Source organism: Nyctereutes procyonoides, unplaced genomic scaffold, assembly GCF_905146905.1.
Source record: "Nyctereutes procyonoides isolate TBG_1078 unplaced genomic scaffold, NYPRO_anot_genome, whole genome shotgun sequence".
Taxonomy (NCBI): domain Eukaryota; kingdom Metazoa; phylum Chordata; class Mammalia; order Carnivora; family Canidae; genus Nyctereutes; species Nyctereutes procyonoides.
In genome coordinates, this window is record NW_026575041.1 from 13,494,061 (window position 1) to 13,510,600 (window position 16,540).

The 16,540-nt window shown below is 37.6% G+C and overlaps 1 protein-coding gene across 11 annotated transcripts in view; it reads right to left on the reverse strand.

The window, feature by feature from the left end:
* Window positions 1-16,540, reverse strand: part of SYTL2 (synaptotagmin like 2) — a 119,332-nt gene that overhangs the window by 6,694 nt on the left and 96,098 nt on the right. For 5 of the 11 annotated variants that reach the window (XM_055320320.1, XM_055320319.1, XM_055320328.1 and 2 more), the window contains 7 exons: window positions 15,784-15,837; window positions 14,480-14,527; window positions 11,431-11,525; window positions 8,295-8,414; window positions 6,637-6,806; window positions 5,389-5,491; window positions 2,943-3,113 (listed from right to left, as the gene is read on the reverse strand). In XM_055320320.1, coding sequence (XP_055176295.1) covers window positions 2,943-3,113; window positions 5,389-5,491; window positions 6,637-6,806; window positions 8,295-8,414; window positions 11,431-11,525; window positions 14,480-14,527; window positions 15,784-15,837 — 761 coding nt within the window. The remainder of the gene's footprint in view (window positions 1-2,942; window positions 3,114-5,388; window positions 5,492-6,636; window positions 6,807-8,294; window positions 8,415-11,430; window positions 11,526-14,479; window positions 14,528-15,783; window positions 15,838-16,540) is intronic. The other 6 variants (XM_055320323.1, XM_055320329.1, XM_055320327.1 and 3 more) reach the window with 3 other exon arrangements.

The window sequence follows — 16,540 nt, forward strand, 5'->3', positions numbered from 1 at the left end:
TCCTTCTCTCTCTCTCCTTCTCTCTTTCTTTCAAAATTTTATTTATTTATTCATGAGAGACAGAGAGAGAAAGGCAGAGACATAGGCAGAGGGAGAAGCAGGCTCCCTGCAGGGAGGCTGATGCAGCCAGCCTGAATTCTAGAGACAAAGAAAGAATAGAAAATACAGAAGAAAGAATAAACATATGGGACAGGGTCATGAGACTGAGCTCTGTGTAGGGTTCTGCACTGAGCATGGAACCTGTTTAAGATTCTCTCTCTCCCTCCTCTTGCCCACTTGCACAGGTGCTCTCTCTCTTAAAAACAAGAAAGAGAGCAAGAGAAACATATATAATGATCCCAAACTATGGATAACCATTATGAATTAAAATGCCATTATAATAGCTTTCTCCTATACAGGACCCTGGGATCATGACCTGAACCAAAGTCAGATGCTCAACCACTGAGCCACCCAGGTGCCCCCAGAATGGCTTTCTTGGAGATAGAAGAAATGTTCTGGGATGCTTTGGTTTTTATAAAAACACACATATTTTTGTTAGTCACTCAGCCAGCACATAAAACTATTTATTTGTATTATTCTCTTTGAGTAAGAATGTGGGAAAGGAGGGGAAAGAAAACCCAAACATTACATTTTCAAAGGTACGTTAGTCTAATTACTTCAGATCACTTGGTATGAGGTCTGTAAGAATAACAAAGACTGGACAATAACTTAAGAGTGTAGCTCTATTATTTTGAGTATAAGAGAGATGGCTTTACTTTCAAATTCTGGTCCTCTAGAGCCTTATTGCTGAAGCATGGCTATGCTTCAGAAATGTAAGGAAAGTTAGTTTAAAATGAAAAGCTCTTGTCATCTTCTGAAGAATTCATGCCCAGTAAGTCTTTGGTAAGGCTAGAAGCAAGGGCTTCTGGTGATTTTGATGCAATATTTTAGAATCATTTCTTTAGTATCTACATAATACACCACTTTCACTTAACAAAGATTTGTATTATTGCTATTTATAACTTCCAGCTGGGATCATACCAACCCTCACACTGAGGACAATTAAAAAAAAAACGAGATTAAACAAATTTATTTGAAGGAGCTAAAGAATTATTAATATAGACAGGACTCAAATGGACAAGATCTTTTAGCCTGACAGTCATTGCTTTTCACATTGAGGCATCAGCTAATTTTTAAGTAGTGACAAATTAGAACATAAGAAGCCTAAATGAAAAAGACTAAGACGACTGAGCAGGAGGATGCCTAGGTGGCTCAGTGGTTGAATGTCTGCCTTTGGCTCAGGTCATGATCCTGGGGTCCTGGGATTGAGTCCTGCATCAGGTTCCCCACAGGGAGTCTGCTTCTCCCTCTGCCTCTGTCTGTGTGTCTCTAATGAACAAATAAATAAAATCTTAAAAAAAAAAAAAAAAAAGCCTGAACAGAGTTTTTTCCAGTCTCATGGGGCTGGAGAGACCAAAATTGGAGTCCACAACCAGCTAGGAAGGAATAGCCTTAGAAAGTATCCTAAATCAGTGGTTCTCAAAATACGGTTCCCAGGCCATACTCTGCATCAGCAATTAATCAGCAATGCCTAGGAACTTACTGGAAATGCATATTCTTGGGCTGAGATCTTACTGAATCAGAAACCTTGGGAATATGGCCCAGAAATCTGTATTTTAATGAGTCCTTCAAGTGAACTGGATTCATGCTAAAATTTGAGAACTACTTCCCTAGGTTTTCACTTGGAACCTCTGAAGGGTCATAGCCTAGGAACACGGTCAAGCAAAAACTACATGAGACCCCATGAAAACTGAACCCCAGCTTCTCGTTGGTTCATTCTCAGGTTAAAGTGGTCTGTCCCTACTCTATGTGTCAGAAACAAAAGTAAATCCTCTCAAAGTATCCCTAAAGGTTTTCATGTAAAATGTATAGCATGCAATAAAAAATAAACAGGCATATTAGGACAAAGGACCAAATGACCAAAGATAAAGAATTAGATAAAAGAGACTTACAAATGCTTAAGATATTGTGTTTTCAGATATATACCTTAAATAACATTGATAAATATGTTCATAAAGACAATATTAAGAAAAGAGAATATTTTTTTATTTATTTATTTATTTATTTATGATAGTCACACAGGGAGAGAGAGAGAGAGGCAGAGACACAGGCAGAGGGAGAAGCAGGCTCCATGCATCGGGAACCTGACGTGGGATTTGATCCCAGGTCTCCAGGATCGCGCCCTGGGCCAAAGGCAGGCGCCAAACCACTGCGCCACCCAGGGATCCCAGAAAAGAGAATTTTTGCAGTAAAGTGGTCTATAAAAAAATCAAATGAGAATATAAATCTGAAAAATATAATGTTGAGAACTTGTAAGAGTGTTCTAGACACAGCAGATAAGAAAATTATTAAATTGGGGGATCCCTGGGTGGCGCAGCGGTTTGGCGCCTGCCTTTGGCCCAGGGCACGATCCTGGAGACCGGGGATCGAATCCCATGTCGGGCTCCCTGCATGGAGCCTGCTTCTCCCTCTGCCTGTGTCTCTGCCTCTCTCTTTCTCTCTCTCTCTGTGACTATCATAAATAAATAAAAATTTTAAAAAAATTATTAAATTGAAATATAGGTTCACAAAAACTAGCCAGCCTGAATTCTAGAGAGGAAGAAAGAATTGAAAATACAGAAGAAAGAATAAACATATGGGACACGGTCATGAAATTGAGCTCTGTGTAGGGCTCTGCACTGAGCATGGAACCTGTTTAAGATTCTCTCTCTCCCTCCTCTTGCCCACTTGCACAGGTGCTCTCTCTTTTAAAAACAAGAAAGAGAGCAAGAGAAACATATATAATGATCCCAAACTATGGATAACCATTATGAATTAAAATGCAATTATAATAGCTTTCTCCTATACACCAGGTCTCAAACCATCCAACCAACCAATCAACCAACCAACAAGTCTGAACTTACCTTTCGCTTCAGAGGGTACCACTTCAATTGTTTGTTCTGTTTGTTGTCCCAGTCCCAAGTTTCCAAGTCCAGTTCCACTTCCCCTAGAAAACTATTACGCTTAAATGTATCCCGATGCCAAACGGAGACGTTCAGTTTTTGTGTTTTTAAGATTTGCTTTTCGATTTTATACTGTAGATCAAAGAAGGAAATTAAAGTGGTGAATAATATTATTTTATACCAAAGTTATAACATAGAGAGAGGAGGAGAAAAGTCATCTGTGCAGATCAGGTTTTCTCATCTGCTAGGTTTCAAGTCTCTAAAATATTGCAAAGTCATCTTATTCTAAGTGTCTTGTTTCAAAGAGCTATATCCATCTTTCACAAAAGCTGATTTTTTTTTCTGCTTCTGGAAAAGCAAACCACGGCTCAAATTATCAGAGGCAGTAATGGCTCTCTAAAAACAAAAGCCAATTATTCATTTTTTATTGGATGTTTTAGTTCAAACTAGATATAACATAAATCCAATTCAGTGTAAAAATACTAATAAAGTTTAATCCTGTGGTCTGTTTTCTACTTAAGGACAAGGTATTTTTTTCTAATAGACTATTTTTTTAGAGAAGTTTCAGATTTACAGCAAAATTGAGTAGAAAGTACAGACAATTCCCATATACCACTCGCCCCCATTTACACATAATGTCTCCCACTATGGATATCCTGCAATGACAAGGTATTTTTCAAGGAAAGATATTTTTGTTTTTTTCCTGCTTCATATGGTTAAGTGGAAAATATCTGGCATCCTAGCAGTTTTTCATCTAGGATGTAGTCAATCCTAGATTATATATAATCATGGAAGGGATAATAGTAGTTCTAATCTAAAAATAATCTCTATTTGGCTTTATGATGTACTACTTGAAAGTCCATTTTGGTTGTAGCAGGCTTGCCTTTCTCTAAGTTTACCATTTAAATTAGCTGGCTTTTCCTGAGTATAGGGTTGAAGCAGCTGACCCAGAAATAGCAAGGGTACTGAGGTATATCATAGTCAAACTGTAATTAAAAAGTGGCTACAGGGATCCCTGGGTGGCGCAGCAGTTTGGCGCCTGCCTTTGGCCCGAGGCGCGATCCTGGAGACCCGGGATCGAGTCCCGCGTCGGGCTCTCTGCATGGGGCCTGCTTCTCCCTCTGTCTGTGTCTCTGCCTCTCTGTCTCTCTCTCTGTGACTGTCATGAATAAATTAAAAAAAAAATCTAAAAAAAAAAAGTGGCTACAGAAAATCCATAAAAAACTGACCCATGGAAGACTGAAAATTAATTTAACTCTGCTTCTTTCCTTGGAGGATAATCAAACAGTAGGACAGGTTTTTCAGAAAGGGGGAATGAAGAGCACTTCTTATATTTTGTTTTACATTATCATGACTAAGGCAGCATTATGCAACCTGGGGGGAAAAGGAATACGGCCAATTGAGCCAGGTATACTTTCTATTCATCTGTTCTGCCATCTCTCCTTCCAATAAACATTTTTTTAACACCTATCACGACCCTGTACTAAGAGTCAACATTTACGTGTTTAATGTATACTAATCACTTTGCACATATTAACTCTTTTAATGTTCACAAGTACTGAAGTAGATAGGCAGGTACTATTATTGCCTTTTGGAGACCTCAAGTATGGACAGGTTTAAGTCTTTTGCCCAAAGGCACACTGTTGATAAAGTACATGGAGCTGGTCCCTGACCTCCTGGAACTTAGAATTTAATGGGAAAGCAGACAATGGAGGCAGTAGTTAAAGTGCTGAGAGTTAACAAAGTCTATATGAAACAAGGTGCCTGAGGTAGCAGACCCAGGCAGGACAGAAAGGTTAGGGACAAGCTCTCACAAGAAGAGGCATTTAAAACTGTAGGAGGTAGTTACGGATAGAATGTGGGAAAAAGTACTCCAGCCTGATGGAACATGAAATCCAGCACTGTGAGAAAATGTGGCTAGTTCCTCCAAACAACAGAAAGGAATCAGGGTGACCTAAACAAAGACTCTGAAAGTAGAAGTGCAAAGGGACTGGTGCATGGTAAGGATGGACTTGCCTCTAAGGGTAATGGGAATCCTACAACATTTTAAGCAGAGAAATAACATGATCAGGATTATGCTTCTGGGATACTTTGGTCACAATGCTCCATGTTTTCAGCTGTGTGTCTTTGAGCAAACTCCTTTGTTTCTCTAAGCCTCATCTGTGAGGGGCAGGTGATACCCTCCTGGTGGGGTATGTCCAGAATGAGTGAGAGAATGCATACAATGTTCATGGTGCATGATCTCACACAAAGCAGTTTCTCAGAACATGTTTATCCCTTTCCTTCTCCACTCTCTATGACTGACTGTATCTGTAGAGATAGTACCCCAGAAGATATGGCTATTCACACACAATCACAGTGACACATCATCATTTAGGATATTCCTAGACAGACAGTTCTTAGATACCCGCAATATCTCATTATACACAGGATTCAAAGTCTTCTTCACTACAAGTGTTTTCTTCTTGCCCATTTTGCCCTTGTCTGGTAACAAATAGGTCTTTACATATCTAAAAAGAGAAGTGGACAGACAAGAAGGTCAGAGAAAATAAAAGTGCTATTTCCAGCTCTACTTTGAAAAATGCATTGATAATTGACAGAAAAAAATATTTCATGACACCAAGAAAAGCATTAAGTAAAGGATGTTCTCACCAACACCTTTTATACTTAAACTTTTAAATATAGTGCAACAGAATTGGTCATTTTATAATGTTTTGAAAATTTTTCAAGGATATTTCCTGAATTCCCTTTTCCCTTTGACCTTATCTGAAGTGGAGGAGGGAGGAAAAGATCTCTAATGTCCTTAATTTTACTGGTTTGTTTTCTATTGAGAAAAGGCTTTGGTGCTTGCAGAACTTAAAAGGTTTTATTACTGCCTTTTGAAAACAAAAATTAATCTTAGCTCACACCTAAGTAAGCCATATTCAATGAGGGGAAAAAAAGGATACTGACTCCAGCTGTTTTTACAATAAAAGCATAGAAGGATTGGCCTTATGCTAGCAAAATGGTTAAGAATCTGACTTTTGCATTGGTCTAAGCGAGGAATACCATTCAAATTCTGCAAATAAACTGAAATTCAATTAACCCTGTGATTTAAAAGATGAGCTGGAAAAAAAATAAAAATAATAAAAGATGAGCTGGTAATTTCCCCTGAAGTTCTTCTGTAAAATAGAATTTAAATTTAGAAACTACCTCATTCTAGAATCTTAACTGTTTCTGCACCACTGAGCATTCTGAAATATGGCCTGACATGTCCCTAATTTTAGAGAAGTTTGAGAGAGTCATGGGGGGAGATTGGGGTTCAAGCCCTCATGCCCCGTTTTGCTGCTGACTCTGAATTTATGTAAAAAGGTCACTTATCTTCTCTGGCCCTGGTTTCCTTATCTGTTAAAAGAATGAATGGGACACGATGGCCTTCAAGGTCCTTTCCAACTTGAAATATATTATGCTTCTCTGACATTTTTATAGTTTAATAAGTTTGGTATATGAATTCATGGAGTAAATAAAACAGCATTTTCCCCCAATTTTTCTTCTCAGACATTTCTTTTTGACACAGTCACACACATATCTTCCCTTCATTTTTTTTTCTTTCTTTCCCAATTACAACAAGATTACAAATTACTCAGAGAAAACAGTAACTCCAAATTGTACTTACGGATCTGAGCGTTGTTTTTTAATATCCGCTGCTGCTAGGTCTTTACACTGGGCCACAAAGACATGTAACTCCTTCAGTGAGTCCACATAGTCGATGGCAAACTGAATATTTCCTTTTACTTCCAGATTGCCAAAGTCTCCACTGTATACGCTCATCACACTGCCGCTCACCTGAAAGCATCGGAAATATGCAGTGTTTGTTTCTATCTCTTTTGTGAATCCATCACAAGGATCACAGATATCATCTTTGCTTGCCATTATTTCTCTAGTTTGCATTTAAAACAGTTACCATAATATGGCATAAAGACAGACCAACACAGGCAAGCTGACATGCTATATGACACAACTAGTATTTAAAAAAAAATGCCTCTAAAAGATACAGATGAAAAATGCAAAATTATTTAGATGCTGGCTCATTTCAAAGCAGGGGGATTTTATGGTGAGATTGTTCAGAGTCCCATTTTTAAGCATGCTTCGTTATTTAAGATGTTAAAGAAAGAGGATGTGAGAAACCCCAGGCACACAATTCACGGTGACACATTGCTCTATCAAATTTCCAAGGCACTAAAAAGGAATTTTACTATGTTATCCATCCACTGAATCTAGAAAATGCTTAGTGGGCCACACGCCTTTAGAGGTCAGGAAGGGTAGAGAATGGATGATTGATGAAGGCAGTTGAAAGCCTTCCCCAGGCCATACATTGGAGTATCATCAGCAGAAATTCTATTTAAACAGATTTTTTAAAAGTTGGAGAAATGAGAGGCTAGTAAGAATTTAAATATAGCTTTAACATTTAGTTAGCATACCTGGTGAGGCATGTGCATCTGTATGTATATCAGAGAACTATCTGGGTAAATGTATGTGAATATATTTCCATATATGTATTTCTACACACAGACTACATGTACACACAATGACCTCACTTTATGAAAGAAGTTCTAGGTAGAGTCCAATTTTCTACATCAAACCTGAACAACTACACTTAAGGAGATTTCCTTTTAAAATCCTGTTCTGAATCCTTATGTAAAGCAAAGAATCACTTTTCCTACTCTTTTATCTGTATCAGTACTTTTATTCATCAGGTTTGCTAAAAGAGAGGTACAATTCTAAATGTTGCAATCAGAAATATAAAACAGGGATCCCTGGGTGGCACAGCGGTTTAGCGCCTGCCTTTGGCCCAGGGCGCGATCCTGGAGACCCAGGATCGAATCCCACGTCGGGCTCCTGGTGCATGGAGCCTGCTTCTCCCTCTGCCTATGTCTCTGCCTCTCTCTCTCTCTGTCACTGTGTGACTATCATAAATAAATAAATAAATAAAAATTAAAAAAAAAAAGAAATATAAAACAGATCTAAGCAGACTTTACAAAAGTTACCTCATTTGTTGCACAGAAAAATGTGGTAGTTCACCTTGTTAGTAATTCAGGTATATTTTTGAAATCCTTACATTAAAAAAAAAATTCATCTACAATGGGTATGCACTCTTTTTATGCTTATAAAAAGAAAAACAAAGATTTAGCTAGCCAGGAGCTACTGAGGGTTAGAGAAAAAGCTTGTGTCCTTGGAAATACAACAGGAGGCCATGTTATAGTAAGCAGGAGAATGGCAGAGTGAGGTTCACAGAAGCAGAGAGATATTAACACAGAGCCTTTGTTTACATACAGAAGAGAGGGACGTCATGCCAGAGGAGCTGCTAAGATTGGTTAAAGAGCTTGGGCTCTTCTTGTGTCTGCTGAGCTGGTAACTGCTTTCTGATGCTGTATCTGTTTCTCTGTCATCACTCTACAAAACATCATATAATATACACAAAATTTAAATTCAGAATGAGTGAAGATCAGCATCTCTATTTAGAAAAATGTGATACCTTGGTATGACATTTCCGAAGGTCAAAGCACACTAGTGCTAATCACCAGGGAATGGGAATCAGGCTCAAGTGAGTGGTCTACCTTGGACCTCACTTAGAGAGGACAGCAGTGCTTAGCTACCAAAATAACAAAGTGATTTGTTTTTTTTACCTACAAGGTGGGTTCCAGGTGCTACGGTAGGCAATACTACTGTCACTCTCTTAATACTATATATTTATGTTTGTGGAGAACTTTATTGACATATATGAGAAATTAACTTTACCCAGATAACAAAAGATCTGATTTACTCTCAAAACATCAAATGCCATGCTTAATTCCTTTCATTAGTAACAGAGCTTTAACTTCCCTAAAAATAAAATCTTTTACTTGAGACACTATTAAACTCGAAAAGATAAATGCTAGTTTGATCTGTTTAAACTAAAAGTTATATATACATACATATTTAAAAATTTTTAAAGTACCTCTTATGTATTTCCATAGTGCTATTATGTTTATCTTTTTATTGCTATAGGGAAGTATATATTAAATTATATTTATTAAAGTATATTAAATTCTACCTGCATTAGATTTTAAAACATTTTTTTTTAAAAGTAACAAAGACAATTATTTTAAATCTGTCCCAGGAAATATTTACCTTGGTAAAGAAAAAAAGGTGGCAATAATAAACTTTATTATTTTTAGAGCTAAAATTTATTAGATGGTAGCTTTAAAAATTCCTGATTAAGAATGAGCTCTTTTGGGGGTTAGAGAGTTTATGGAGCAGTTCAGGGGAGTTAGGGAAACACCTTCATAGAGTAGTTAGTTCATGCCAACATATTCCAAGGCCATGCAATTATGTATCATATAACAGATGCCAATTCAAATGCAGATTAAGGAAGGAGTTAAAGAAAAACAAAATTTATGACTTATATGGATAAGGAAACAAATCCTCCCTTGAGGATTAAAAAACCCTCCACACCCTAGTGTGTCTGCTGTCATGCCCCTCACGCCCTTATAGTCCATTTCCCTCTATTACAGCATGTACTATGCTCTACCTAGTATATCAGGTCACTAGTGAATTACTCAAGGATGGGGTCCTGTCTTGTTAACCTGGAATACTGATTTTCATGCAGCAGGTACTCAATGAATGTGACTAATGCTAAGCCTCAAAGGTAGAGTGGATGGAGGAGCAAGCCTGGTTTCATCTCCACTTCCTTTAACATTTGGTCTGACCCATGTGCTTTGAAAGGTAAAATTCTACAGCTTCTTTTGGCATCTCTGATACACAAACTCAAATGATTTGGACTCTCATTGGTGCGGAGCTATGATGGAGGAGAAAATTAAACCAGGAACTGGTATCACTTGCCTCTTAAATTATTAAATGCTTATTCATATGACCAACCAAGACCAAAGCCTATTTACAAAGGTATAAAACCACAGGAACTCCATGAGTGGCCTACTGTTGGTTTCCAACTTAGGATTTAGTTTCAAAGAATGAGTGATTCTTTTCAAAGGAACTGTAATGTGGACTATTAAACATATGCAAGGGTGAATATTTACAGATAGAGTTAATCTAAGGCCTGAAAATAGACAGAGGGGTTCCTGGGAAGTCAGGGAGGAGGTATGTAATTTATATGCTGTCTAGAATGTTCCTCACATTTCATCTAAGAGAATGCTTGAAGATAACGCTTTTTATTTCACCATCAAAAATCGGACCCAAACTGCAAAGAGTTAACAGCTAGCTACCATTTACTGGGTATTCACTACATGTCAGGCACTGTGCCATATGTTTCCCACGCATTATCTCATTGACTCCTTACAACCTAATGAGGTAGGACTAGGAAACCTGTCTCAGGGAACTTGCCTGTAGTCACATACCAAATTAGTAGCACAGCCAGGACTCCAAATTCCTAACTACCTGGCTATAAGATGAAATCTTTTTTTTCACTTTTTAAGTTTTTATTTTAATTCCAGTATAGTTAACATACAGTGTCAGGTATACAATAAAGTGTTTCAATAATTCTATACATTACTCAGTGCTCACCACAAGTGCAATCCTTAATCCCCATCACCTACTTAACCCATCCCTCCACTGAGAACATGGAATCTTAATTAAGTCAAAAGGCCTGAGTTAAAGTCCTACATCTACTTTTTAGAAGCTGTTGGATTTGGGGGAAGTTATTTAACCTCTCTGAAGCACTTTCCTCTTTTATAAAATGGAGAACATAGTACCTATCACATTTTGTTAGTGAGAGTTAGAAATCAGAATGACTATTAGGTGCCTAGTATTTACAAAGTACTGAGTAAATAGCAGGTAAGAGTCCTGTTCTGACCTGAGACAGTAGGTATAATGGCTAACCACAATAATCAGATCTGGGCTCCAGTCCTGGTTGGATCCCTTTCTACTGAGTGAGGTTACTCACCTCTCCCGATGTTTCCTTATCTGTAATATCTGGTAATAATGATGGTGTCTGCCTTCTGGCATGTTGGATGATTAAATGAGATAATGTATGTAAACTGCATATACCCGGTAGCTATCCTTAAGGTCCGCTGTCATTGTCACTTTACTACTTTAACAAATGCTTTCAAGCTACTCATGCTACCTAGACTAAGCTTTCACAAATCAACTCTACTGTAAACTACAGAGTGGTTAGGTCACACCAACATATTTCTGCCTGGATTTCTTATTTTGTACCTACTTTGAAACATAAGTCACATTCCAAAATCAATGCAGTTTGACTTCATCACCAAAATGAGTTATTGTTTGAGTCAAATGAGAGGTGCCTTGCTTGTTCCAGGATTAACAACACTACCTCTATTGATAGGAAAGGCAGGGGTCATTCCTGCTGACCTCCTTGGTCTCTGCCACCACTGAATACAAACACACCAACCTTGGCATAGCAAATCCACCTATTTGGTTCCAATTCTTCTGAAGTTACAAAAGACAAACTTGCCTCATCTTGGAGAAATGCTGGAACAGACTTGCTCATCCTTTTGAGTTTGTCAGGGTGGGAAAATGGATTATCAGGTTGTGAAGGCACTGTGGAAACTAAACAGCAGCATTTCCATTCAAAATTATCCTCACATTATCAGACAAACATAAAGGCATAAGTTGAAAACACACTTTTATCTATGAACAAGATATTTTTGTAAAAAGGTTAAAGGCACAGTAGTTTACATGCATAGGATCATAAGATAAGCAACATGCAGTATTCATGAATTAAACAGAGAGAACTAGCAAGGAGTTGAACCAATTGAAAATAAAACTTAATTTAACAACTGTTAGTTTTTATTAATCTGGAGCTGGATTTGAATTATATTAAAACTTACTGCCATTGTGAATTGGTTTTCACTTATTTTTCACATCAGAGATTTGAACCACAAGATGTGTGATTTATTGGTTCATCTCCTTGCAATGTATTTTTAAAACATGCTGCAGGCTGAAAAACTATTTCATCGGACAGCAAGGATCTTCATACACAACTCAATCATGACAGTGTCCTGGCTATGGAGTGTCTAAAGGAAGACTTGTTTGTTCAGTGACAGTGTTTCTCACTTAGAATTATGAAAGACTATGATTTCAAACTAAATATTTTTTGAAAACAAATTAGATACTTTTCTGATCGCAAGGTATCAGACACCTTAATTATTTAGACACAGTAAGGATGTGTGTGGAAGTCACAATGAGATGATGAATTCTATTCCTCATTTGTGTGACCCTAGTTAGAAATCTATTTCCTTCTTTATCTAAGAGTTAGTGTCTAAGATTTTCTTACAGTGAATCAAAGCTTATGTATGAACGAGTTAGTATGTTTCAAGGCCCTTAGAACAGTGCCTGGAACATAGTATGCTCTATATAAGTATTTGCTAAAAAATAAATATTCTCTGATAATCTTTAAATTACCTTTTCAACGTGATACAAATATACTGCCTTGTTTTTTTAATTTTTAAATTTAATTAATTAATTTTCTTACTGTCTTGGTTTTTATCAGTGAAAGAGATACTAGGAAAACAGATAAAAATCAAATTATATTTCTATATATAGCTTAAGAGGCTCAGATTCAGTCCTAAACATTAGCTAAATTCATCTTTAGTTAAAAGAAATCTAATGAAGGAAAACTGAAAACTTAACTATACATATTAAATATTTGCTTATTCACATAGTAGTTCTCATCTAGCCTTTGGCTCACAAATGTATCAAAATACATTTACAATGAATGACTCACGAGATATCTGCTTTAATAGTTTCCCATTAAACAATAATGTGTATGTGTGTATATTCAGGTGACTTACACTGAAGTAGTGTAAGATTAGGCCCCATGAGAGCACAGTACAGCCCAATGAGTATACAAAACCTTTTTTATCATAATACTGCTCCCTATTATTTTCAAAATTTATATCCACTACTCAAATGTAGTCAGTTTTATATTTATGAGGCTTTAGTTTTTTATGTTTCAATCAGGTATTTCAGTTTTGTTTGGTGGTAAGAATACACTCTTCACTAGAGAAAAATAATCTCAGCCTAATCATGAAGAGTCATCTTGGAAAGTACCATAAGAGAGAGTGGAATTAATTCATCCAGAATTCAGCACGTGATTAGCCAATTTGGCTTGACCTCACTTTCTAGGTCATGAACAAAGACAGATACATTACCATATATGTCTAGGTCTATGTTTTGTTTTCACTCTTCAGGCTAAATGTTGAACAAAACATAGCAAGATAAAACAAGATGACCACACTGAAGTATCAACCAGTGCAAAAGCAACTGGAGAAACCTCTTTACCCAATACTCCTGAGGGACAGAAGTCTTGGTACCTCTGTAGCCACTGGACAGAGGACGTGCACCAGGGGTTGAAACCTGGATTATTTTTTTGCCTAGGTACTTAAGAATTTGTCAGGTCCTGTGCCAAACTTCAGCACCTTTCTCTCTGGCAGGAGGACCTCATGAGCAAAGTTTTGGATTTCAGACTAGATGTCACTGCCTTCTAGCATCAGCACTTTGTTTCTCTACTGAACGACTCCTTCATTTAGCTGCTCTTCTCATTAAGACTTATTAGCACATCCAGACTGTTGGGAAACTGTTAAGAAGAATAAAGTGCGCTGCTGACAGCAGACATGTGTATCATTATCTCTATACCTCCAGCACCTAACATTATGCAACCAGCGAAACTGGGAAGCTGAGAAGACACACACACGTCTGTGTGCTTTGATAGGCCACACAAACACCTTTTTAATGTGCTATTTGTCCTGGAGACAGTAGTCCCAGGTAAGTACAGCAATCTTAAGACTGAACAGAAAAGAGTAAATAATCATTATCTTTGGTTGGTGGTGGATGGTAATTAGTGGATGGACATTGGGCACCACAAGTACACACTGATTTCTTAAGATTCAGACATTCACTTGCTTTATATTTTGAATAAATAACTGAGTCCAGTTTTGAACTTCAGAGCTTAAACCCTGGACATACTAAAATTTATTTCCAAAGGTAGATAGAGAGGCATATACAACTATACAGCATACCAACTGTAAAAATACAATTCTTTCTTAGGTCCAAATAAATTATAAATTGTTTCATGTCTACAGTTTTGTGTAAAGGTCACAAGAGATCCAATACTCAAGACCATACTGCAACATAAAGTGAAATGGTAATGCAAGGTGCCAACTTCATTTTAAGAAAAGACTCAAGGGCCAGAGAGACTTACAAAAGAATAATACACAGTAATAACATACATCTATATTTATATATAATACATATATATGCCTACATAAAAGTTTTTAAAATATGTAACTCTCCCACCAGAACCACAAATTAATCTTTCAATACTGGCAGCAGTAAATTGTTTTTAATAAAACCCTTATCAGAATGAAATAGTTTTGTAAGCTGCAAGAGTTTAGTACCAATAATAAATACTGCGTGATTAATAGTGTTAGTTATTTCAGTATATTTAACACCATGTAGAGTGGCAACATTTAGTCATTTGTGAGAAAGATCCTGCTACTCACTTCCTGGTATGCATTCATTTGTATCTGGTTCCTGATCTGCTTTTTGATCTACTCAGAAGAGCAACATTAAGAATAAATACGATTTTACAAGAAGGATTAAAGAGACATGAAGGTAAAGCTCACATGTCAGTGTCACAACGGAGACTGCAGAATACATCTGACACATTTTCAGCTTGCTTTTATCCATTCCCCAGAGTGACTCTTCATTAGCCACTTGAGGTTTCCTATTCAACTAAAAATCTAACATCTAGCATAGGAGATGTTTGGTGTGTTTCTTCTAAATGCACTGAGCCACACATAGCTTGGGAGGTGGAAGGAGCACTGCAGCAGGACTCATGAAACCGAGATTTAGTTCCCACCTCTCCCCACTGACCAACTAGCTACAGGATCTTAGACAAGTCACCTAATTTCTTTGAGCTTTTCTTATCTGTAAATGAAAATGGAAATCCCTGCCCCACCTACTTCCATGAAGTTGTTGCAAGCATAAAATGAGAAAGAACTAGGATATAAAAGTAGGGAATGACTGTTGAGGAGCTCTGATACTACATTTCATGGGGAAACGCTCAGTTAATATACATTTTCATTATTATAGTAAAGGCAATTTAAAAAACACAATTCCAGTGCAGAAATACAAATTACACATTTGCATAAATGCTGAACTATAAAAAAATCAGACTCATTTCCATCCATTCCATCAAGGCACTATTATCCTATATATTTTATAACTGAACCAAGTAATATTCAATCCATTGACAAACGTCAACATCTTTTGGCTCTGTAATATTCAAAACTGGTTAATTTTACTTCAGCCTATATTTAGCTATTTAAATGAGATGAGGCAGGACTCCGACTCTGGTTCTGGGACTCCTTCCTTTGAAGTTAAAGCTTTACCAGCTATGCCCAGAGAGATCCAAATGCTGAGATGTGAGATTCAAATACAGGAACAACTTAACCCAGGAACCCACCCGATGCTTCCTGCCCTCACAAGGAGTTCTGCAAGTCAGAGTAGCAAAAATCAGCTCATATCCATAGAAATACAATTTCCTATTTATAGAAACCCTTGCTTCCCAAGGGTCTCTGATGCGATCCTCACAATGGTATCACCAGCAGAAGTCTTGAGAATACAAACAGTTAGTATTAAATGCACTGAGTCATTTAACCGTTTTAAAACAACTTAGGCACCATTCATCACATGGTGGCAAATGACGTTCTTCTATTTAACCAACAGCTGCGTCTCAGTGACTGCCCAAACCACCCCACAACCTAATACACAGACAGACATGCAAATACATAAAGATATTTACCATCTTCAGCACTACGTACTAATTCTTCAGGCAGATTATCTACTTTTGCTTGATCTGTTCAGGAGAAATTAACAAACGGTTAACACGGCTGACCCTTGGCGAGAGAGAACAATGAGACTGTCCCTGGGAGCCCCCGGAGTTGGAAGCAATTAGTCAAGATGCAGTGAGGGGTGCAACCAAGATGTCTTCCCCAAAATACTTTCTCTTTAGATTAGCTACTTGAACCAGTGCCATAGCGGGAGCTCCCATTTCAGCCCCGATGCAGCTTACATCAGCACACTGCTGCACACGGACTCCCAAGGGTTAGAGGGTTAGCTAAGAGCAAGCAATCTGCCAGCAGCAGGAGAAAACACAGGGCGGCAACAGCCTCTCTATTCTTCTGGAAAGGGTAAGATGCTAGCCATGACTAACACCTTCTCAAACCCATGGTCATTAATAAATATTTCTGTGCATGCATCATCATTTGTGTATGCCTCTGGGAGCCTTGCTTGGGAAGTCAACTGAAGAGATGTAACTGGGGACCAGCTGCTAAGTGGAATCTTGGCAGGCTAGTGTGAGAGTGGGTATCGGTATTTGGAAGGGAGCGTGCAGGAATATCTGTCAGCTGATGGAGATTTTTTTTTTTTAACCCTGCACATTCCTGAGTACTTTAAAGCTGCACCATGGAAATAGCTCCACGCCTCACAGGCAAGAGGTTTGCCAAACTGGACAATTGTTGCTGAGTTTTTGGTTTTTTTTTTTTTTTCCTTTCCTCAGG